Genomic DNA, 25,485 nt, shown 5'->3' with positions numbered 1-25,485 from the left:
GGCTTGATGAGTCTAGGTAATCTTTCCACAATATCGTGAATTTTGACACCAGGCAGACAACACACCTCTCTGGACAATATATCTGGCCGGCAGATGGGCGCTTCGGTACCCCTGAGAAGTGAATCTCCAACCACCACTACCTTGCGCTTTCTGTGAGCCAATTGTCCGGCTGTGATGGGATTTTTGGTCACTGTTTCCTCCTGTTTTTTTAGATGTTTCTAGCTGTTCTACCTCCAGGGCTATGAATCAATTCTTTAGTTGAATAGAAGGTGGAGTTGGAGGATTGATCTTGTGGGACTTGGTGACCTGCTTCCAGCTGTGCTCTGTCTGCCCAAGATCTTCTCTCCCTTTGCTGGAAGTCCTCAATGTTTGGACCTGCGTCTCTGGGTCAAATTTCTGGTTGTCCCAGATGTTCCTTAGTCTTGCCACTTCCTCTCTTAGTTCTTGTACTTCTTTCACAAGGGACTCAATGTATGTACATTTATTGCATGAAACCAGAATCTTGTCTTGGTCCAAGGGTTTGGTCTTGACAGTGGTAGAAGCAGTGGTAGAAGTTTTAGGGGCTCTTTGTTTCTTTACCATAGTTCCAAATGTAGGGGCTGTTGTACTTGTGATAATAAAATGTGTAGCCTGTCACACAACTACCAATCCTGTTATTTCTCCTACTCCTGTTCTGTAGGATATAGGGGGTAGGTAGTTAATGTGAAGTTTTAGGGTAAAAACTGAGAACCTGTTAAGATTTACAATGTGGGTGGAATTCAATGTATGTATCTGACTATTTGAAATTCAGTGATTGAGCTTTTTCCTTCAGGGTATTTGTTTTTGTTTTTTTTCTCCCTTTCCCTGATGTACCGGTTGGTTGTAGACCTAATTTAATAGATTAATCTTGCAAAGTAAAGACCTAGAATAAATCTGATCCTGATCTATGGGTATAGCTGATTAACAATGACTTTTTGATTATACTGCCAGTACGATACTGCCAACAGTGAGAGAAGCTTGATGAACAAATTTAAGGAAGAGAAGGTAAATTGGTATCCTATGTGATATGTAATGAGAATAGCAACCAATGGATATGTTAACAGAGGTCCTTTTTATGTAGAGCAGGAAGCCCCTGATGCTGAGCAGAAGACTGGGGATATACTGTGATAATGAATGGTTTACATTTCAGAAACAGTTGTAATTTGGGTGGAGTTAATTTGTGATAAGTAGTATATTTATTAGATTGTAAGCTCTTTGAGCAGGGACTGTCTTTCTTCTATGTTTGTGCAGCGCTGCGTACGCCTTGTAGCGCTATAGAAATGTTAAATAGTAGTAGTAGTAGTATTTAGGAAAGCTATTTCGGAAGTGTCAGTCCTGGGGTGGGTGCGCGGGCTTAAACTTAAAACCTATCTCTAGAGCTGTATTAAGCCACTTATCTACACAGCTGGTTGGGATTAGGGGAAGACAAGGTTAAGAAATGCACCAGAAATGCCCAAAACCACAGCTCTAAGGTAGGGATAACCAGAAATAATGCCAGATCAAGTCTCATCTGTTAGCTTTCAGGCAGGAGTCCAGAGACCTTGTGGTAGCCTTCTGCTCTCTCAAAGCAGAAGCTTAGCCACACCTAAGCTAAACAAATTATCTGTAAAAAAAAACAGGTGGAGAAGGGGAAGGGCTCAACACACTTGAGGAGAAAGAAAAAAAAGATCTAATACAGAGTTATAGCAATTTTTAAATCTAGTACTCAGATTAACAGATATCAAATAAAATAGTCACTCATCTACAAATCATATACCAAGTACAGACCTGGAACACATCACTTCATACAGCCTTTGAAACTTTAGCACCTTTAAGTAAAGAGATAGCACAAAACTTTCAAAGTCAGAAAGAACCCTGGTATTCCCAACAAAAATGTCAGCTCAGATAATTTCAGCGTATTTGAGACGTCAGCGCTCCTTGCCCATTCTACCTAAAAAAACACAGCACAATCCTACAAATTAGCAAACCTGGCGGACTCTTCTAAGTTAGCCAGGGCACCTAATACTGCAGTCCTTTATCAGACGCTGAAAACATTTACCACACCATGCCCACACCCCGTTGATTTGGCTTCACTTCCTATGGCTCAGGATCTTGCAGATCACTGTAGCACCAAAATGACTACCTTGATTGCTTCTCTTGCACCTACTCCTAGCAGTGCATCAGCCCAGCCTATTCCCATCACTGTATAGCCCACCAGTACACTCTCTGCCTTTAACATCCCGGCAGAATCACATCTACGTACTATAGTTCAAAACATTGGGGAGAAATTTAGACAATATGCTTGGCGGGGTGGCATATGGAGTCAGGTCACTTCAAGTGATCACCCCCAGCAAAAGCTAAAGACAAGATGTGACAGTAGAAAAGAAAGCAATGAAAACAACAATCTTAGTAAATCACTTCTTATCAACACAGCAGAAAGTGAGAGTAAACAAAAAACTAAACAGAAGACAAAAATGCCACTGAAATGTAGATGGAAAGCGATGACCACAAATGCTCGCAGTCTAAGCAACAAAGTTCATGAACTGCAAGTCCTGATGTTAGAGGCAGACTTAGACGTTGTTGCAATCACGGAGACATGGCTCAATGATTACCATAAATAGGATGCAAACATACCAGGCTATAATCTACTTAGGAAGGATGGAGATGGGCGTAAAGGTGGAGGAGTAGCTCTGTATGTGAGAAATGATATCGCAGCAACTGAAATGACAGGGGCCTGGGGAAAGGAAGAAGCTATATGGATCACCTTAAAAAGAGATGATGGAACCTCTGTCCACATGGGTGTTGTCTACAGACCTCCAACACAATCGGAGGAACTAGATAAAGATCTGGTCACAGATATCCATAAGTTGAGAAAGAAAAGAGAGGCACTGTTGCTGGGAGTTTTCAATCTGTCAGATGTGGATTGGAAAGTTCCATCTGTGGAATCGGAAAGAAGTAGAGAGATCGTGGATGCTTTTCAAAGTGCTCTACTCAGACAAATGGTGGTGGAACCCAAGAGAGAGGGAGCGACGCTGGATCTGGTGCTCACAAATGGGGATAGTGTGTCAAATGTCCAAGTGGGTGCCCACCTGAGCAGTAGTGACCATCAAACAGTTTGGTTTGATATAACAGCTGAAGTGGAGGGCGGCCACTCAAAACTCAAAGTCCTGGATTTCAAGCATGCTGACTTTAGTAAAATGGGGGAATACCTGAGGAAGGAGCTGATGAGCTGGGGGAACATACGAGAAGAAGGGCAGTGGTCCAGGCTGAAAGAAGCTATAAATATGGCCACAAACCCTTATGTAAAGAGAGTAAATAAAAGCAAGAGAAAAAGGAAACTGATATGGTTCTCCAAGCAAGTGGCTGAGAAAATAAAGGCTAAAGAGTTGGTGTTCACCCCTCCGAAGGGACACCACCTTGTAGGGGTGGAGGGGCTTGTGTGTTTCAATGACTTAGAGGGCTATGCTGAAGGGTTACCCATATCAGACAGGCCTCTGAGGAGACACCAGACAAAGAATGTCCCAAACTGGGAGAGTGGTAAGATGGTGGTGACCTGAAGTTCGTATGCCCAATGGCCCAGCTGCCCTCTGAAGTTTCGTCTTCTTTACGTAAATTTCCTCTCTGCAATTGCAGTTACCTTAACTGAGAGGAAGGGGACAACCGGCGGTCAGCTGCCGATTGCCAGTGTTTTATCCCCTGAGCAGCAAGTGCGGGACCGCTGCGCGACGAACTGCCCACAGATGAAAGGGTTGGTGAGTCCTTTGATTAGCACCGGCGAAGGAGCATCGACGCTCTTGGACCTGGAAAAAACAACTCCAACGCTCCCGAATTATTCAACCACCATGCCCAAAGGAGTGGAGGAGTGAGTTAGAGGTATATGCTGAAACGGAGGACGTTTACAGCAGAACCCGAATCAGTGGAACCACTCCTAAACACCTATGAGAAATCAACTTTGAGTTTTTGGCTCCCGTGGAGGTTACATTGAATACCATCTGGAAGGCGCTTCGGGACCTAACAGTGGCAGTAAACAATTTTGTTTCAGATATAATTTTATTAGAGAGTTACATGGACAATTCAAATGAATTCTTTGAGAGTAAAAAATGGATATAACAAATGATTCTACATGAGCAAGAAGTGGTTATGATTTTGAAAATGATAATAGACCAGAAATTTTGAATAATAAAATGAATATTATTATAGATGATTAATATCGAGATTATTGTTTTTCCCAGAGTTCAGGGTATGACTCCTAAAGTTTTCCTCAGAAATATTTCCTCAAATTATTACTTTAAAAGGAGTGAAGCCTGTAAAAACTGGGATTACTTTAATCAGTGGGATTTGAATTAGAGACTTAAGTATATGTATTGTTAAATAACTTCTGGTTTTTAAAAGAGAAAATGTAATCAGATGTATTATTTCTAACTAATATTGGACAATAAGTATGTTTTCAATTAAATGATTTGACTATACACCATATTGGCCTTGAAGAAGCCAACCAGATGATCAATGTAGAATAATGAATTAGATGAGTAATATCTGGGGATAATCAGGTTAATACCACGGTTTTTTTTCTCTGTTTACTGTTTAATTGATCTTATCTTGTTTCACTCTCCCTATTTAGTGGTCTAAGGAAGAGAATAGAATTACCTGACTGAAAAAATTCCTACATATTACTTTCTCTGTATTTCCAGCAAGTTGTTTTATCGCTTGTAAAAATTTAAATGGTTATAAATAAAAATGTTTAAAAAAAAAGAGCTGGCGTTCATGAAATACAGAAAAACTCAAGAAGAAGAACACGGAGAGGAATACCGGATGAAAACTGAAAGAAGCCAAAAGAGAGATACATCTGATGAAAGCGCAAGTGGAAGAACAAATGGCTAGAAATGGAAAGAGGGACGACAAAAATTTCTTCAGGTATATTAGTGAAAGGAGGAAGACTAAAAATGGAATTGTGAGACTGAAAGATGTTGCGAACTGCTGTGTGGATAATGATTAAGGAAAAGCAAATTTGCTAAACAAATACTTTTGTTCTGTTTTTCACTGAAGAAAATCTTGGAGAAGGACCACGATTGATTGGCAAAAGTACATATGAGAATGGAGCGGATATAGCACCGTTCACGGAAGCGAGTGTGTATGAACAACTTGAAAATCTAAAGGTGGACAAAGCCATGGGACCGGACGGGATCCACCCCAGGATATTGAGAGGTTCTGGCGGGTCCTCTTCTGGCGGGTCCTCTTGGGATTTTGCCAGGTATTTGGGACCTGGATTGGCCACTGTTGGAAACAGGATGCTAGGCTTGATGGACCTTTGGTCTTTCCCAGTATGGCAATACTTATGTACTTATGTACTCTTAAAGATTTGTTTAATAAATCCTTGGAGATGGGAGAGGTTCCGTGGGATTGGAGAACAGCGGATGTGGTCCCTCTTCACAAAAGTGGTGATAGGGAAGAAGCTGGAAACTACAGGCCAGTAAGCCTCACTTCGGTTATTGGAAAAGTAAAGAAAGTGATGCTGAAGGAAAGGATAGTGAATTTCTTGGAAGCCAATAAGTTGCAAGATCCAAGACAACATGGTTTTATCAAAGGTAAATCGCGCCAAACGAATCTCATTGAATTCTTTGACTGGGTGACCAGAGAATTGAATCAGGAACATGCTATAGATGTAATCTACTTAGATTTCAGCAAAGCTTTTGACACGGTTCCCCACAGGAGGCTCTTGAATAAACTTGACAGGCTGAAGATAGGACTCGAAGTGGTGAACTGGATTAGGAACTGGTTGATGGACAGACGCCAGAGGGTGGGAGGAGGAGGGAAAGGTGAGTAGTGGAGTGCCTCAGGGATTGGTGCTGGGGCCGATTCTGTTCAATATATTTGTGAGTGACATTGCTGAAGGTTTAGAAGGTAAAGTTTGCCTTTTTGCGGATGACACCAAGATTTGTAATAGAGTGGACACCCCAAAGGGAGTGGAAAACATGAAAAAGATCTGCAGAAGCTAGAAGAATGGTCTAATGTCTGGCAATTAAAATTCAATGCGAAGAAATGCAAAGTGATGCACTTAGGGAGTAGAAATCCATGGGAGATGTATGTGTTAGGCGGTGAGAGTCTGATATGTACAGACGGGGAGAGGGATCTTGGGGTGATAGTATTTGAGGATTTGAAGTCGATGAAACAGTGTGACAAGGCGGTGGCCGTAGCCAGAAGGTTGCTAGGCTGTATAGAGAGAGGTGTGACCAGCCGAAGAAAGGAGGTGTTGATGCCCTTATACAAGTCATTGGTGAGGCCCCACCTGGAGTATTGTGTTCAGTTTTGGAGGCCGTATCTTGCTAAGGATGTAAAAAAAAATTGAAGTGGTGCAAAGCTACAAAAAACGGTATGGGATTTGCGTTACAAAACGTATGAGGAGAGACTTGCTGACCTGAACATGTGTACCCTGGAGAAAAGGAGAAACGGGTGATGTGATACAGACATTCAAATATTTGAAAGGTATTAATCCGCAAATGAACCTGTTCCGGAGACGGGAAGGCGGTAGAACTAGAGGATATGAAATGAGGTTGAAGGGGGGCAGACTCAAGAAAAATGTCAGGAAGTATTATTTCACAGAGAGAGTGGTGGATACTTGGAATGCCCTTTTATTTGGTCCATTTATTTTTAGGACCAAGCCTCAAAAAAGTGCACAAACTGACCAGATGACCACCGAAGGGAATCGGGGATCACCTCCCCTGACTCCCCCAGTGGTCACTACCCCTCCCACCCTAAAAAAAAACCTTTAAAAACTTTTTCTGCTAGCCTCTATGCCAGCATCAAATGTCATACTCAGGTCCATCGCAGCAGTATGCAGGTCCCTGGAGCAGTTTTACTGGGTGCAGTGCACTTCAGCCAGGCGGACACAGGCCCATTCCCCCCCTACCTGTTACACTTGTGGTGGTAAATGTGAGCCCTTCAAAACCCACCCGAAACCCACTGTACCCACATGTAGGTGCCCCCCTTCACCCCTTAGAGCTATGGTAGTGTTGTACATTTGTGAGTAGTGGGTTTTGGGGGGGGGGGGGTTGGGGGGCTCAGCACCCAACGTAAGGGAGCTATGCACCTGGGAGCTTTTTCTGAAGTCCACCACAGTGCCCCCTAGGGTGCCCGGTTGGTGTCTAGGCATGTGAGGAGGGCCAGTGCACTATGAATGCTGGCCCCTCCCATGACCAAATGCCTTGGATTTGGGCAGTTTTGAGATGGCCGCACTGGGTTTCCATTATCGCCAAAAACCGAGTTCGCCCATCTATAAGGTAGATCTAAATTTGGGCAGGCTGGACTGCATTATTGAAACGACAGATGGCCGCCCATCTTGTTCGATTATATGGTTGGCTCCGCCCCTTCCCGGGACCGGCCCCAGAGATGGCCGCTCCTAGAGATGGCCGCCCTCGTTCGATTATGCCCCTCCAAGTTACATTAAATCTATTACAGCTCCCCATGACGCTATCCTGTCTATTTTTATCAAACGATCCAACAAAGAGCTTGGTCCTTTCATTTCTCATAGGATTTCATCTTCTTTCTCCTTGGGAACTGATCCAGCAGCTTGAAAACTAGCAATCATGAAACTCACACTTAAGGACATTTCTAAACCTATTTCAGACAAATGTGGCTATCCTCCTATTGCCAACCTACCATTCCTTAATAAGATCGCAGAGACCATAATCCACTCTCAGCTTCTGGATTTCTTGATAAAAACAAATGCACTTCATCCCAATCATACTGGATTCATGCCACACCACAGCACTGAAACTAACTCTACTTTGCATTACAACATTCATGCACCACAGACTAGATCAAAACAACTCTGTTCTATTATTGTCACTTGACCTCTCCTCAACATTTGATCTAGTTGATCATACTCTGCTTTTGGATAGACTCCGCCATATAGGTGTCCAAGATTTAGCTTTCACCTGGTTCCATTCATACCTCACTGAACGTTTCTATATATTCCACTTCCAGAACAAGGCATCAGCGTGATTCTCTTTGACCTGGGGAGTCCCACAGGGATCAATCTCGTCCCCTATGTTGTTATTTAACATTTTCCTAGCCCCTTGACTTACACTTGCTCAATCCTTAGTCTTCACTGCATATGTCTATGCAGATGACGTTCAGCTATTGCACGTCATAGACTATACCGATAATCATTTGATTCAGAATATCAACCATAACTTGACACAAATCACTGACTGGCTTTGATAATAAATTGATGTTCAACCCAAATAAATGTAGCTGTCTTCTTTTCGAACAGTCCAAATGCTTCCTTATCACTACAAATCCTTCTTGGCACAACTGATACTCCACAATCATCTAGCATGAAACGTTTGGGCGTTATTTTAGACGATTCACTCTTCTTTCGACCACATATTTCTACTGTAATCCGACAATGCTTCTTTCGACCACATATTTCTACTGTAATCCGACAATGCTTCTACAAAATGCAACAAATCTGCTCAATTCGCCCTTTTATTGAACCACCCAAACGAAATAAACTCATCCTTCTTTCATTATCAGTAAACTAGACTACTGTGATTTACTCTATATAGGTCTTAGAACATCTGACATTAGGCGTCTACAAGTAATTCAGAACACTGCCATTAAACTTATCAATGGTAAAAAGAAATTCAACCACACCGCTCCACTATTCAAAGCAGCCCACTGGCTCCCCCTACCTACCTTGTTGTTCGATCTATAAAGCCTTACCTTCAGTGTTCAAAATCCACAGTCTGGTGAACCATAGGATGACAATAAAATTTATTTTCCGCTATATACCTTTCGGTTCAATGCAGATCACTTTAAAGAGACTGGTCATTTCCAGTAACTACATAAACGATTAATATTAAAACAGACAGATTGTACTTTATAAATCAGGTAGAGTCCAAGCAAGCGGGCCTCACAGCCCACTGGGAACCCAGTCACACAGTGGGAAGGGAGAACAACGAAGAGTCCCCCCAAGGGACTGGAGCACAAGCAGTGCAACAGTGCAGGGTTGAGACACAAGGGAAAGGATGAGAGACAGAAGCCTCTAAAGGTATACACAAGGCTGTGCCACAGGGCGATCAACAAATACAAGAAGCCCCAGAAGGGACACTAGGCTGTACTATACAGCACTCAGGGATAAGGGAGCCAACTATAGGAATACACTCTAGGCTGAACCATTCAGCACTCAAGGAAAGGGGAAGCCACTCATAGGAACACACTAGGCTGAACAATTCAGCATACCAAGGAAAGGTGAAACCACCTAAGCAAACACAATGCTGGTCTCACAACACACAGGGATAAAGGGATACACAAAGCTGTGCCACACTGCACTCAAAGGCAAGGGGAATCCACACACCAGGCTGCAAAAGCTGGCCTCACAATAAACAAAGGAACTGCTTATAGGGATACACAAGGCTGTGCCACACTGCACATCAAGGCAAAGGGGAGGTAAGCAAACAGACGCCGTAGCCTAAACACACACAGATCGGATAAGGGGCAGAGCTCACCGGGAACAGGAGACAGACACAGCAAAGAAAGAATTGAAGCAGGCTAAAGGAAAAGACTGATTTAAAACACTGACCTGCCAGAAGCAGGGCAATACTATAGACAAAGGGTAACACATAGTAACATAGTAGATGATGGCAGAAAAAGACCTGCATGGTCCATCCAGTCTGCCCAACAAGATAAACTCATATGTGTATACCTTACCTTGATTTGTACCTGCCTTTTTCAGGGCACAGACCGTACAAGTCTGGCCAGCAGTATTTCCCGCCTCCCAACCACCAGTCCCGCCTCCCATCACCGGCTCTGGCACGGACCGTATAAGTCTGCCCTCCACTATCCTCGCCTCCCAACCACCAACCTCTCTTCCCCCACCTGCTCCGCCACCCAATTTCGGCTAAGCTTCTGAGGATCCATTCCTACTGCACAGGATTCCTTTATGCATATCCCACGCATGTTTGAATTCCGTTACCGTTTTCATCTCCACCACCTCCCACAGAGGAAGGGGAACAAAAACAAACAAACTGGAATAATACGAGGGACAAGCTTACCCCCTAGGGTAGACGTGAAGCATCTGTTTACTCTTTCCAAAAATACTAGGACTAGGGGGCATTCAATGAAGCTACAAAGTAGTAAATTTAAAACGAATCGGAGAAAATATTTCTTCACTCAACATGTAATTACACTCTGGAATTCATTGCCAGAATATGTGGTAAAGGAGGTTAGCTTAGTGGGGTTTTAAAAAAGGTTTGGACGGCTTCCTAAAGGAAAAGGCCATAGACCATTATTAAAATTGACTTGAGGAAAATCCACTGCAAAATATTTTGTACTTTTTTGGGATCTTGCCAGTTATTTGTGACCTGGATTGGCCACTGTTGGAAACAGGATCCTGGGCTTGATGGACCTTTGGTCTGTCCCAGTATGGCAATACTTACGTACATGTATTCCTTTCAGGACCTACAACAGAGGCTTTCCCGAACTCATAAGGATTACTTTGCTTATAGACAGTTGCATCACTATTATTCCAGCTTAGATCATGAGCTTCTGAATATGAGGCGAGGCCAGAAAATTAGAGACTTCAAACAAGGCAATGTTTTTGGCCAGGTTTCAATATCAGGTTTACATAGAGCTTTGGTCACTTTTCTTCCCCCCCCCCCCCCCCCCCCCCCCCCCCCCCAGGAGTATGGCTCTCTTTGGGAGGCTTGGAGTAGAGATCTTAGGTTCGAATTGACAGGGGGTAGATTTTTAAAAATGGATTAAAGCTATCCCAAAGCAGGTTGGGAACGCCGAATTACAGGAAAGTCAATATAGAGTACTCCATAGGGCCTATATATCCCAATATCAGGCGGCCAGAGCAGGTTCAGTGCCTATTGGTAAATGTCCCAAATATCAGCGGGGTGGGGGTGGGGGGACAATATTTTTTTCATGCTTTTTGGCGATATTTAAGGACATTATTTGATCAACGTGTAGCATATTCTTGGAAGGGCATTTTGCTGAATAAATGGGAGGCATAAAAATTCCCGTTTATTTCTTAGTAAGGCTTATGCGTTGGGGAAGAAATGCATACTCAAACATTGGGTTCTTGAAGAGCCTCCCTCATTCTGGAATTGGAGAAACAGATTACATGCTCTCATGTTGTGGGAGGAAAGGGCTACAAGGAGTTCTCCAAAGGTGCGAAGGGCTTTCATATCTATCTAACAGTAACATAGTAAATGTCGGCAGATAAAGACCTGTACGGTCCATCCAGTCTGCCCAACAAGATAAAGTCATTTACATGGTATGTGATGCTTTATATGTATACCCGAGTTTGATTTGTCCTTGCTATTCTCAGGGCACAGACCGTAAAAGTCTACCCAGCGCTATTCTTGTACTACGTTCTGGAGCTAACGTCGAAGCCCCTTAAAATGTACACTCCAGCCCATCCCTATCTATTCAGTCACAATCAGGGCATAGACCGTAGAAGTCTGCCCAGCTCCCATTTTGTTTCCCAATTACCGGCATCGCCACCCAGGGGGATGCAGGGGGAGCGGTCGCCTATGCGCACCTATGCGCATGCACTACCACCTTCCTCTGATGTGGATGACGGCAGTGTATCTGAGTTCTGCCAGAGATCCTTAGCGGACTCTATGGAGGAGACTGATCCTCGCTCGGATGGAGCGGATGACCCCTCTGCAGCGCGGCTTTTTCGCTCAGAGGATTTGCCCAACCTGCTTGTGCAGGCCATGAGCATTTTGAAGATTGCCTCTCCGGAGGAAGGCCCGCTCTCAGCCTCGGCTGGCTCCGCCATTATGCTGGGAACAAAGCGCCCGCCTAGAACCTTCCATGTTCATGAAGCCATGCAGACCTTAATTTCAGCGCAATGGGATGCCCCTGAAGCGAGCCTGAAAGTAGCCAGGGCTATGTCCCGTCTGTACCCCTTGCCAGAGGGGGAACGGGAAGCCTTTGTCTGGCCCATGGTAGATTCCTTAATCACTGCCGTGACTAAGAAAACGGCGCTGCCGGTGGAAGGTGGCACTGCCCTGAAGGACGCTCAGGACAGGAGAATGATGGCGGCCGCTCTGAGTTTGCAAGCCTCGGTTTGCGGCTTCTACGTGGCTAGGGCGTGCCTGACTGTTTTGCAGCGGGCTTCCCCCTTGGATCCTTCCTGGATGGCGGAATGGCCGACCCTGGAGTCAGGTTTGGCCTACTTGGCAGACTTGCTGTATGATGTTTTGAGAGCCTCGGCCAAAGGTATGGCTCAGACGGTCTCTGCGCGGCGGTGGCTCTGGCTTAAGCACTGGTCTGCTGACCATGCCTCTAAATCTGGCTTAGCCAAGTTGCCTTTTAAAGGCAAGCTGCTCTTTGGGGACGAGATGGACAAGATCGTGACGGAGCTCGGCACGTCCAAGGGCAAGAGGTTGCCGGAGGTCAGGACTCGGGCCAGCAGTACTTGCCCTGGTTCCTCTAAGGGCCGATTCCAGGAAGCCCGTCGGTATCGCCCGGGCAAGTCGGGCTCCTCTGCCTCCTCTTCCTTCAAACAGAATTTCTCCCCCAAGCAGCATTCCTTTCGCAGGGACCGCTGGCCCGGAGGTTCGTCCTCCGGCCCACCCCCAGGGTCGCATACCCAATGACGGGGACCTGGTCCATGGCCCAGTGCAGATAGGAGGAAGGTTGTCCTCATTCCTGGGCGAGTGGACCAGGGTAACTTCAGACGCTTGGGTTCTGGAAGTCATCAGAGACGGCTACAAGCTGGAGTTCTGCCGGCCCTTGAGAGGAGGGCTTGTAAACTCTCCCTGCAAGTCCCAGGTCAAAGCAGCTGCCGTGCAGCAGACTTTGAGCAACCTGATCCGCCTGGGCGCGGTGGTCCCGGTGCCAGTAGATCATCTTGGCAAGGGGCGCTACTCCATTTACTTTGTGGTGCCAAAGAAAGAAGGTTCTGCTCGGCCTATTCTCGATCTCAAGTTCGGCACTTCCGGATGGAGACTCTCCGCTCCGTAATAGCTGCAGTGAAGAAAGGAGAATTCCTGGCATCCTTGGACATCAAGGAAGCTTACTTACATATTCCCATCTGGCCTACTCATCAGCGCTTCCTGCGCTTCACAGTCCTGGGCCGCCACTTCCAGTTCAGAGCCCTCCCTTTCGGGTTGGCTACGGCTCTGCGGACCTTCTCCAAAGTGATGGTGGTCATCGCGGCTTACCTCCGCAAGGAAGGAGTACAAGTCCATCCCTATCTGGACGATTGGTTGATCCGAGCCCCCTCTTATGCAGAGTGTGAGAAGGCTACGGACAGGGTGATTGCTCTTCTGAGCTCCCTGGGATGGGTCATCAACTAGGAGAAACGTCAGCTGCGCCCGACTCAGTCCCTGGAGTACTTGGGAGTTCGATTTGACACCCTAGTGGGCAGAGTGTTCCTGCCAGACAACCGGAGCGGCAAGCTTCGGGCCCAGGTGGACCAGTTCCTAACAGCTTCCACTCTCCGAGCTAGGGACTATGTGCAGCTCTTGGGCTCCATGACGCCCATGATGGTAGTGCCCTGGGCAAGGGCCCATATGAGACCCCTACAGCACTCCCTGCTGCGGCGGTGGACTCCAGTATCTGAAGATTACGCTGCACACCTTCCCTTGGATCCAACGGTGCGCAAGGCGCTGGGTTGGTGGCTGAGACCAGACAAGCTGTCCGCAGGAATGCCTCTCATGACCCCGGAGTGGGTGGTCATCACGACGGATGCCTGCTTGACGGGCTGGGGAGCCCACTGCCTGGGAAGGACAGCTCAGGGGCTCTGGACGCCTGCAGAGGCGAAGCAATCTATCAACCTCCTGGAACTCCGAGCCATTTGACTGGCGCTTCTGGAGTTTCTCCCGGTCCTGGTGCTGAAGCCAGTACGGGTCCTGTCGGACAATGCCATGGCAGTGGCATATGTCAATCACCAGGAAGGTACCAGGAGCGCCTCTCTAGCCAAGGAGGCCATGAAGCTATGCCTGTGGGCGGAAGCGAATCTGGAACAGCTGTCGGCGGCCCACATTGCGGGAGTCATGAATGTCAAGACGGACTTCCTCAGTCACCATACTTTGGATCCCGGAGAGTGGCAGCTCTCGGATCCGGCGTTCTCGGACATCACGAGGTGCTGGGGCCAGCCGAGCCTGGATCTGATGGCGTCCTCAGCCAATTGCCAAGTGCCGCGGTTCTTCAGCAGAGGACGGGACCCTCGATCTCTGGGGGTCGATGCTCTTCTCCAGCAGTGGCCGGCACAGGAGCTTCTCTACGTGTTCCCGCCCTGGCCCATGTTGAGCAGAGTGCTAGGCCGGGTGGCAAAGCATCCGGGCCGGGTGATCCTAGTGGGTCCGGATTGGCCCAGACGTCCCTGGTATGCGGACCTAATCAGGCTCTCAGTGGACGGCCCTCTGAAGCTGCCAGCGGAGCGGGGCCTCTTGCATCAGGGTCCCGTGGTGATGGAGGATCCCTCCCCCTTTGGTCTTACGGCCTGGCTCTTGAGCGGAAGCAGCTGAGGAAGAAGGGCTTCTCAGACAAGGTTATCGCCACTATGCTGAGAGCGAGGAAGCGCTCTACTTCTACTGCTTACAGTGAGCTGCTGCATTCCTCTCCCCCCCGTTTCGGCGGTGGCTGGATTGATAACTATATTATGCCGGCGCTCCCTCCCGCTTCCTGCGGCAGTAGGGTAGCTTTGTATCCCTCCCGCTTTGGCGGTGTTGGGGTAAGCCAGCTCCTCCCGCGGTTGCGGTAGCAGGATAAGCCAGATCCCCCCGCATCGGCAGGTGTGTCCCTCCCCCGCTTCGCGGGGATGAGCTGGACGGATTCCCCTCCCCCGCTTCGGCGGTGGTGAGCTGGGCAGAGTGTCCCTTTGTGGATGTAATTCTCTAAGTGCTGAGTCCTGCGGATGGAGCTTTGATATCGACATACTGAGGAGTTTCCGGCAGCACATGACCACGTATAGGGAGGCAAAAGAATGCTCTCTATCTCCACCTGCTGGTAGATGGACACAACCCACCAGTCTATGGATTGATCTGCTTGATGAAATGAAATTAGGTTGAAACCTGGGAGAATTTAACCTTTTTTTTTTTCCTGTGCCTACATTAAAAGAAAAATAGGGCATGTGGGAATTTGCTCTTTTGTTTTGTGGATTGCAGTGGTATATTATAAAAATGCATTTGCCTTTTTTCTATTACTATCACAGAGAGGTATGGAATAATGAGGGGGGGTGTCCTTTATGCAGAAGTTCTGTCCAGTCAGTCTAAATGTGCCAACATTGTTCAGTTCAGCACAGTCGCCAAGTTTATACAAAGTTAATTCTGTTGAGTGGAAATAAATCTGTTGGCTCAGGCTGCTTACTACTGAAAATCCATCATTGTTTCATTATTGCTACTAAGTATTACATATTAAGGACATTTGCTTTAAACTTTGTGGTAAATTGTTTATTCAATCCTTACATGCACATGGCTTTGCTTCTTAAACCCAAAGGTGACTCCTAAGGGGCGGGCGGTTGAACAATTAGATATAAACTGTTGTTTCTGACTTTACTTGTTTTGGAGTGCTTTGAGTTTTGCTGATCCAGGGCCGGTCTTAAGGCGAGGCGACCGAGGCGGCCGCATAGGGCCCCGCGCGCGCCCCAGGTCGCCCCTCCCGCCCGCCCGAGCTCCAGTCCGTCCGTCCTCCCTCCCTCCCAACGAATCCGATGCGCAACGGCGGCGTGGTGGGGGCGGTCTGCCCCCCCCAGATGTCAGTGGGTGGGGGGGGTGCTCCGAGTCGCTGCTCTCCTGTCACTCCTGCCTTTAAAAACGCAATTTGGAAGCGCCAAAGACAGTGACAGGCAGCGCCTCGCGTCTGCCCGCCCTGCTACTAAAATCTGTTCGACGTCATTGGGCCTTCCCACATTGAGTCCCACCCTCCTCTGAGGTAACTTCCAATTACCGCGAGGGCGGGCGGGACTGAATGTGGGGAAGGCCCGAACGACGTCGAAGAGATTTTTAGTAGCAGGGCAGACGCGAGGCGCTGCCTGTCACTGTCTCTCCGACGCTTCCAAATTGTTTTTTTAAAGGCAGTGAGGGTGGTGGGCGGCAGAATGGAGCTCAGCTGGTAGGTGGGTCGGTGGGGGGGACTCAGATGGGAGAAGGGTGGGGGGTGGAGGTTCTCAGGTGGGGAAGGGTAGGGTGAGGGTTCTCAATGGGGAGGTGGAGAGGGGGTTCACGGATGGGAGAAGGGGTGGGGAGGGGGTTCTTGGATGGTTGAAGGGGACGGGTTGGGGAGGGGATTCTCGGATGGGAGAAGGGGACGGGTGGGGAGGGGACTGGGGTTCTTGAATGGGATAAGGGGACTGAGGTGGGAGGGGTATTCACGGATGGGAGAAGGGGGTGGGGAGGGGGTTATTGGATGGTTGAAGGGGACTGGGGTTGAGGAGGGGGTCACGGATGGGAGAAGGGGATGGGTGGGGAGGGGACTGGGGTTCTTGGATGGGATAAGGGGACTGAGGTGGGAGGGGTATTCACGGGAGAAGGGGGTGGGGAGGGGGTTCTTGGATGGTTGAAGGGGACGGGTGGGGAGGGGACTGGGGTTCTTGGATGGGAGAAGGGGACTGTCACTGGGGTCTGAGAAGGAGCCATATGGGGCCTGGGGCTGGTGGGAAAATGGGGCATGCGTGGGTCAGGTGGGAGAATGGTTCTGAAAAGGGGGCCCTAATACAAGGCATGTGGATAAAGGGGGCTGGAACTGGGGGCTGAAAAGGAGGGTAGGTGGGATAAGGGGGCTAGTACTGGGACTGGAGGCTGAAACTGGAGACTGGGGGCTGAAAAGGGGACAGGGAGAAGTGGCTGGGGGGCTGAAGCTCGGGACTGGTGGGAGAAAAGGGCTGGGGCTGAAATGGAGGACTGGTGGTAGTGGGGCTGGAACTGGGGGCTGAAAAAAAGGGGCGGAGAGAGGGGCAGATCCTGGATGGGGGAGCGAGAGGGAGGGCAAACCCTGGATGGATGGCAGAGGGAGGGCAAATGGTGGATTGAAGGGGCAGAGAGAGAGAGGGCAGACAGTGGATGGAAGGGATAGAAAGGGCAGATAGTGAATGGATGAGGGGGAGAGAGAGGGCAGACAGGGGCAGATGGTGGATGGATCATGGAAGGGGCAGAGATAGAGGGCAGATGTGGATGGAAGGGGCAGGGAGAGAGGGCAGACACTGGATGGCAGAGAGAGACCGAAGACAGATGCTGGATGGAAGGAAGACAGTGAAAAGAAGATGAGGAAAGGAGAAACCTGAGACAACAAACTGTAAATAAAATATATATTTTTATTTTTTTGCTTTAGGAAATGTGTTAATAAATGTTTATAATACAGAACATGTAAACAAGGTAATCTTTTGATTGGACTAATTTTAATACATTTTTAATACATTTTGTCTAACTTTCGGAGAACAAAACCCCCTTCCTCAGGTCAGGATAGGATACTGTAACAGTACTATACTATATTGACCTGAGGAAGGATGTTTTGGCCTCTGAAAGCTAAATCTATTAGTCCAATAAAATGGTATTATTTTATTTTCTATATTTGTTTTATTTCTATTTGTTAATTTGTAAAATGGTGATTGGTATTTGTTAGGTTTTTTTTTTCAAATTTACATCTGCTGTCTTTATATTTTGCACAGTACTAGGGGACATTTTCTGTTTCTGTGGTGTTGCATTGTATGCAGAGTCTGGCATCTTGGGGGTTCAGTTTAATTTTTGTCTAAATAGAAAGTTTTAATATTACTACTTATTCTATAGTGGATTAGGGTGTATCTGTGTTTGTGAAAAAGACATGGCTTTTACTTGGCATTGACTGTGCAGGATCGACGACGATCTGTACTATTCTGTCTGGTTTCATTTTACAATAGGTGAATTGATGCTGTAGTGCTCACTGTAGTGTTTTAAGATGTTTTCCTTTTCTTTGTGTGATTAGTAGAAATGACTGCTTATGGTATGGTAGAATTGCTCTATAGGTCCTGAGTGTTTTGTATTCTCGGCATACCTAGTACTGGATTTTGGAGGGGGATGTTAAAAAATGACTGGGAGGGAGGGAGGGAGGGGGGCCCTGGAGCTGCGAGGGAGGGAGGCCCTGGAACTGGGGGCCTTGGAGCTCGGAGGGAGCGGTCTGGGAGCTTGGAGGGAGGGGTGGCCGGCCCTGGAGCTAGGGAGGGGGCGGAGCTAGGGTCGGGGCTAGGTGGGGCCCCATCAAATTGGTCTGCATAGGGCCTACTACTACTACTATTTAGCATTTCTATAGCGCTGCAAGGCGTACGCAGCGCTGCACAAACATAGAAGAAAGACAGTCCCTGCTCAAAGAGCTTACAATCTAATAGACAAAAAATAAATAAAGTAAGCAAATCAATTAATGTGTACAGGAAGGAGGAGAGGAGGGTAGGTGGAGGCGAGTGGTTACAAGTGGTTACGAGTCAAAAGCAATGTTAAATAAGTGGGCTTTCAGTCTAGATTTAAAGGTGGCCAAGGATGGGGCAAGACGTAGCACTTGCTAAGACCGGCCCTGTGTACATCTGCTGTCTAAAATTTTGGAAGATGGAAATGAGAAAAAATAAGTTTTGGATGTAATCTGTAGAAGTTGTTGTTGTGCACTGTGTGTATGGATGCCTGTTTTGGTGTGTGCATGTGATAATATTTGAATAACCGTCTATACTTATGGCTACAATTTCTGAACATGCGACATCACTAAAGGACAGGCTTTTAAATCCAAGTTACTACTACTACTATTACTACTATTTAGCATTTCTATATCGCTACAAGGCGTACGCAGCGCTGCAAGTTGGTATATATGCTAATCTCAACTTTGTCAAATGTTTCAGACATGTCTATGTACTTGCTCCCATGATATAACTGAATTCTATGGTGATGGCACAAGGAAAGCAAGTTTGATCTAGTGAAGACTAGCTCAAAATAACCTGCTCTTTAGATGGGCCCTAGTATTATTACCCTATTAGAAATGCGACTATACTATGCCTCTGTGGTTACGTTTCACTATGAAGTAAAACGATTAACTGACTTTCTTGAAAGAATTCTATAAACTTTGAATGCATAACTAGGGATACAAACACACACTTATTTATTCAACATTACAATTCCTCATGTACAGCCACAAAACAACCTTTTAGGGTGGATAGTGTTCCTTTTATTATTGACCAGATAGAGAGAAGAGTTTTCAGTTTTGGCACAGTATATAAGTCATCACAAGCACAAAATATAAGAAAACCAATGGACTGCATTAGGGGCTTAAAGCCCGTTTAGTTATGTTCAAATCTGCATGAAACAAAATATTTTTATTTTGACTTATAAAACCACTTAGTACATAAGTACATAAGTAGTGCCATACTGGGAAAGACCAAAGGTCCATCTAGCCCAGCATCCTGTCACCGACAGTGGCCAATCCAGGTCAAGGGCACCTGGCACGCTCCCCAAACGTAAAAACATTCCAGACAAGTTATACCTAAAAATGCGGAATTTTTCCAAGTCCATTTAATAGCGGTCTATGGACTTGTCCTTTAGGAATCTATCTAACCCCTTTTTAAACTCCGTCAAGCTAACCGCCCGTACCACGTTCTCCGGCAATGAATTCCAGAGTCTAATTACACGTTGGGTGAAGAAAAATTTTCTCCGATTCGTTTTAAATTTACCACACTGTAGCTTCAACTCATGCCCTCTAGTCCTAGTATTTTGGATAGCGTGAACAGTCGCTTCACATCCACCCGATCCATTCCACTCATTATTTTATACACTTCTATCATATCTCCCCTCAGCCGTCTCTTCTCCAAGCTGAAAAGCCCTAGCCTTCTCAGCCTCTCTTCATAGGAAAGTTGTCCCATCCCCACTATCATTTTCGTCGCCCTTCGCTGTACCTTTTCCAATTCTACTATATCTTTTTTGAGATACGGAGACCAGTACTGAACACAATACTCCAGGTGCGGTCGCACCATGGAGCGATACAACGGCATTATAACATCCGCACACCTGGACTCCATACCCTTCCTAATAACACCCAACATTCTATTCGCTTTCCTAGCCGCAGCAGCACACTGAGCAGAAGGTTTCAGCGTATCATCGACGACGACACCCAGATCCCTTTCTTGATCCGTAACTCCTAACGTGGAACCTTGCAAGACGTAGCTATAATTCGGGTTCCTCTTACCCACATGCATCACTTTGCACTTGTCAACATTGAACTTCATGTCTCAAAACAGAATAATCCATTTGTGTGGAAGGAACTGCTTGCCCTGGGATTTGTAGCACAGAATGTTGCCATGATTTGGGTTTCTGCAGGTACTTGTGACCTGGCTTTGGCCACTGTTGGAAACAGGATACTGGCCTAGAAGGACCATTGGTCTGACACAATATGGCTACTCTTATGTTCTAAGTCAGCTGTTCAGGAAAAAAAAAATACAGAAGTACACATCTATTTGATAGTGGAGAAAAAAGAAGAAAGAAAGATCGATGCCAAACAGATGTAGAGAAAGGAAGACGAAATGGAAAGGATAACCTGGAAAAGAATTTGGAACAATGACTCATGGAACGTGCAAAAAAAAAAAAAAGAGACTGGGATCAACCCAATTAGAAAATTAAATTCCCAGAGAACAAAGGTAGAAAAGAAAAAAATATTTTTATGTAATACTTTGTAAGGACTGAGATGTACCTGCTTTGTAAAATGTACATTTTTTTCTTTTTTTCTATTTTTATTTTGAAAGTACAGGAGAAAATTCATTCTGTTTCTCTTTTACCAGTATTGCACTGAGTTTGGCTTTGTTGGGCAGAGTGGAGGGGGTCTCTATTTCAACTTTTGTCTGTATGTTTTTTTTTTTGTGGGTCCCTATTCTGTATTAGATGAGGGTCTGTCCATGTTCTGCATGTGCAACTGAGATGAAGGATTCTGCTAGCATGTAGTGTCTGTGTAGGAACGTGTAACGGTGCAGCTTGTTCCAGTTTCCCAATAGTAGGTATATTGGTGCTGTAGAGCCCAGTGTAATATATATATATTTATTTTATTAATTTGTTACATTTGTATCCCACATTTTCCCACCTATTTGCAGGCTCAATGTGGCTTACATGGTACCAGAGTGGCGATCGCAAACTCCGGTGAGAACAAATACAATGTGATGTTGTGGTAGACAAAAGTTCATGTGGCTCAGTCAACGGAAGAGTTGTGTTATGGCCATTACGTACTTTACTTATGTTGCAGAGTTCAGGCATTCAAGTTGGGTCTGCGGGGTATGCCTTTTCGAACAAGTTAGTTTTTAGTGATTTCCGGAAGTTTAGGTGGTCATATGTTGTTTTCAGGGCTTTTGGTAAGGCGTTCCACAGTTGTGTGCTTATGTAGGAAAACTGGATGCGTAAATTGACTTGTATTTGAGTCCTTTGCAGCTTGGGTAGTGTACATTTAGATATGTTCGTGTAGATTTGGATGTGTTTCTGATTGGTATGTCAATGAGGTCTGTCATGTATCCTGGGGCTTCACCGTAGATAATTTTGTGAACCCAGGTACAGATTTTGAAGGTGATGCATTCTTTGAGTGGGAGCCAGTGTAGTTTTTCACGGAGAGGTTTTGCGCTTTCAAATCGCGTTTTTCCAAATATAAGTCTGGCTGCTGAGTTTTGGGCAGTCTGAAGTTTCTTTAAGGTTTGTTCGTTGCATCCTGCATAGATTCCATTGCAATAGTCTACATGGCTTAGTACCATTGATTGTATCAGGTTGCGAAATGTTGCCCTCGGGAAGAATTGTTTTACGTGTTGTTTCCACATTGAGTAAAACATTTTCTTTGTTGTGGATTTCACATCGCTGTCTAGTGTTAGATTACGGTCTAGTGTAACTCCAAGGATTTTCAGGTTATCTGAGATAGGGAGGGTAGTTTGGAATGTAAATACTTGTGGGGTTGTCCGTGCTGTATTGATAACGCCCTGATTAGGGAGTAGGCCACGAAGTGGATGACATATATGCCTTATTAGATACTGGTGCTTCTGTAAGTGTAATTTCATTTGTACCTCATGGAGCTATTGTAGGAAAATAAGTCTGCAGGGATTTGAGGGATCTGAGAAGAAGGAACTACAATTGAACATGGTGAGTATAACCTTACAGACACAAGCTGAGGTAAGAATTACTCCAGTATATGTGCCCAATTGTATTCCCACATTTTCTAGGGGTGGACGCTCTGAGAAAACAGTGTTGGCTAGGGAATGCATGCTTGTCTCATAATCTTCCATCACATGCTGCAGCAGAGATTCGAACAGAGTGCCAAGATTAACTAAAGCTGATGTGGACGTGGACTCTGAGCCCAGGGAGCATTTGCCTGGTGAATTGGAAAGATTTTGGAAATTGTTTTTCAACTCTGTCTTGACCAACAGTGCAGTCTCTCATTAAAGTGATAATTCTGTTCATGTGAAAACAATTCACAATGTGAAAGAAGATAAGGCACGGCTCTAATTAATTTGGTATGTGCAGGGGGAGGTGGAGCATGTTTTGAGTTCAGGCTGGCCACCTGGACAGAAAAACATGTGACCACAATTCTCACGCACAGTTTGTAATTTTCCTTAGCTCTGAAAATAAGTTCTAAGCCTAATAAAAAGGGAAGCCTTTTTTCAGAAAGCTAGAAGCTCACCTGTGGGCAAATGTGTCACGCAGGAACCTGCCTGGTTTACGAGACTCCTGTCTTCGCTGAAAAGGGGCTTCTCTCAGCTGATGCAAAAAAAGCCTTGATGTAGTGAAGCATTACCAGTGATGTGATGTATGTATATATATTATATTTCTTTATTATTGCTTCTTACCTGGTCAAGAGACTCCTGGCTTTGCTGATAAAAAAGCCTGGATGTAGTGATGTATGACCAGTGATTTGATGATTGTTTCTCTTCAACTATATATCTTAAATCGTTGTGTATATATATTAATCAATCATTGTGTATCTTAGACAATAATTAATTATACACTCTCCGTTAAAAGTCTCATTTACCTAATACGAATCCAAAAGAATCCGCAGTAATTGTTCAGAAGTCTGTGTTAGTGAGCAGGCAGGCTGTAAGCACAGAACAAAACACCTGGAGAAACACAGCAGACTTTAGAGAATACAACAGTGTGGGCAAATTCACCTTATGATGCTAGGGAAGCAAAATTTCAGATACCTATTGCTTTCCCATTAAAGCCAGGAATAAAATCTATAAATACAGCACAGTATAAATATCCTCCAGCAGCAGAAAGGGGTGTAGCTCCTATAATACAAGGATTACTGGAATCAGGAGTTATTAAGGAAAGGGCGTCCCCTTTTAATTCACTTATCTTTCCCATAATCAAGGCTGATGGTGTAAATTTTAGGCTACCTGTAGATTTTAGAAAGATAAATATGGCGCTCCAATTGCAGTGATGGCATAGGACATATTGTCATAATTAAGACCAGAACATTCTGTGTTTACTATCACAGATATTTCACATTGAGGGGCATTTTCGACAGAAACGTCTTTGTAGAACGTCCAAATTCGAAGGCGGGGAAAAGGTCATTTTCGAAAAAAGGTGGACATCCGTCTTTGTGTTCGAAAATACCTTGGACATCCTTGGATTTGGACGTCTTTGATTTTCAGCCATTTTTGAAACCAAAGACGTCAAAGTCTAAAACGTCCAAATTCAAGCCATTTGGATGTGGGAGGAGCCAGCATTTTTAGTACATTGCCCCCCCCCCCCAGACATGCCAGGACAGCAATCGGGCACCCTAGGGGGCACTGCAGCGGACATCATAAACTGCTCCCAAGTACACAGCTCCCTTACCTTGTCTGTTGAGCCCCCCAAAATACACTACCCCCAACTGTACACCACTACCATAGCCCTTACAGGTGAAGGGGGCACCTATATGTGGGTACAGAGGGTTTCTGGTGGGTTTTGGAGGGCTCGCTGTTTCCTCCACAAACGTAACAGGTAGGAGGGGATGGGCCTGGGTCCACCTGCCTGAAGTGCACTGCACCCACTAAAACTGCTCCAGGGACCTGCATACTGCTGTGATGGACATGAGTATGATATTTTTTGAGGGTGGGAGGGGGTCAGTGACCACTGGGGGAGTAAGGTGAGGTCATCCCCGATTCCCTCCAGTGGTCATCTGGTCATTCTGGGCACCTTTTTGTGCCTTATTCGTAATAAAAACAGGTCTGGGTGAAAACATCCAAGTTTTAGTCCTGGACGTCTTTGCTTTTTTTCCATTATGGCTCAAATACATCCAAGTCTTTGGAACGCCTAAGTCCCACTTTGACCACGCCTCCGATACGCCCCCTTGAGATTTGGACGTCTTTGCGACGGACTTCAGGGAAAGCCGTCCAAAATCAAGTTTCGATTATACCAATTTGGACATCTCTGTGAGATGGACGTCCAAGTGCCAATTTATGTCACTTTTTGGTCATCCATCTCTTTCGAAAATGAGCCTTATTGTTTCTTTGCAATTAAAGTTTCTGAGCAAACCGAAGAGACTACAGCATTCTCTCATAAATCCAGACAGTCTGTTTTTACACATCTCCTTCAAGCTCTGAAACATAGTCCAACCACATCTCATCAGGTAGTGGGAGCAACCCTAGAGGGACTGGACAGTGAGAAGACACGTGTCTTTCACTATGAGGATGACATTATGATTGCAGGATCCACAGAGAAGGAAGTGATTGACAAGTCATTGGAGACTTTACAGCATTTGCAGAAATCACATTTAAGGTAATCCCTAAAGAAGTACAATTAGTGAAAGCTCAGTGCATATAAAAGGTTTCTTTCCAATCTGCATTATTTGGTGCATTTTCAGCTATGATGTAAAAGGTGTCTTTCTGCTGTGGTTTATGTAGTGGATTTTCAGATATGTTGAACGACTGAAACTTTTATTACACTCACTGCATGTAAAAGGCTTCTTTCCGTTGGGGATCATTTGATGAGTTTTCAGGTAGGATGAAGTGAAACTTTTATTACACTCAGTGCATGTAAAAGATTTCTTTACACTGTGGATCATTTGATGCCTCTTCAGCTGTGAAGGCTCACTGAAACATTTACCACACTCTATACATGCAAAAGGTTTCTTGCCATTGTTTGGTGTTTGGTGATTTTCAGGTGTGATGAACGAGTGTTAACTTTTTTTTTTTTTTTTAATACATTTTTCAATACCATACAGAGCCATTTACAACATTGTACAGTTCCATTTTGAATTTGTTGTAACCTATCAACCATAAACTTTAACTTGTACATTCAAAATCTTCATCTGCAATCAAATATAGAAACCCCGTCCTCTTTTCCTCCCCCCCCCCCCCCCAGGTCTGTGTGTCTGATTTATTCGTGGCCCTATTATTGGACAACCATGTAGTATACAAGTCCCAAATCTTATGGTATTGAGCAATTTGACCACTGCGAATTGCAGTGAGTTTAGACATTAGCTGAATGGATCTCAATTTTTCTATAACCACGGGTAATTCAGGTAGTCGTGGTTTTTTCCACGACGCCACTAGGACCATCTTTCCCGATACAAACA

At 45.6% G+C, this 25,485-nt stretch overlaps 1 protein-coding gene across 1 annotated transcript in view; it reads left to right on the top strand.

Moving 5' to 3' along the window:
- LOC115459803 (zinc finger protein 271-like) overlaps positions 1-24,690 on the top strand; it is a 258,826-nt gene extending 234,136 nt beyond the window's left edge. Inside the window, exons 6-7 of the mRNA XM_030189625.1 lie at positions 970-1,023; positions 24,538-24,690. Of these exons, the coding sequence (XP_030045485.1) occupies positions 970-1,023; positions 24,538-24,690 (207 nt within the window). The remainder of the gene's footprint in view (positions 1-969; positions 1,024-24,537) is intronic.
- The last annotated feature ends 795 nt before the right edge of the window (positions 24,691-25,485 follow it).

This window comes from Microcaecilia unicolor, chromosome 1, assembly GCF_901765095.1.
Source record: "Microcaecilia unicolor chromosome 1, aMicUni1.1, whole genome shotgun sequence".
In the NCBI taxonomy this organism is placed as follows: Eukaryota; Metazoa; Chordata; class Amphibia; order Gymnophiona; family Siphonopidae; genus Microcaecilia; species Microcaecilia unicolor.
This window is presented reverse-complemented; position numbering and strand designations above follow the sequence as displayed.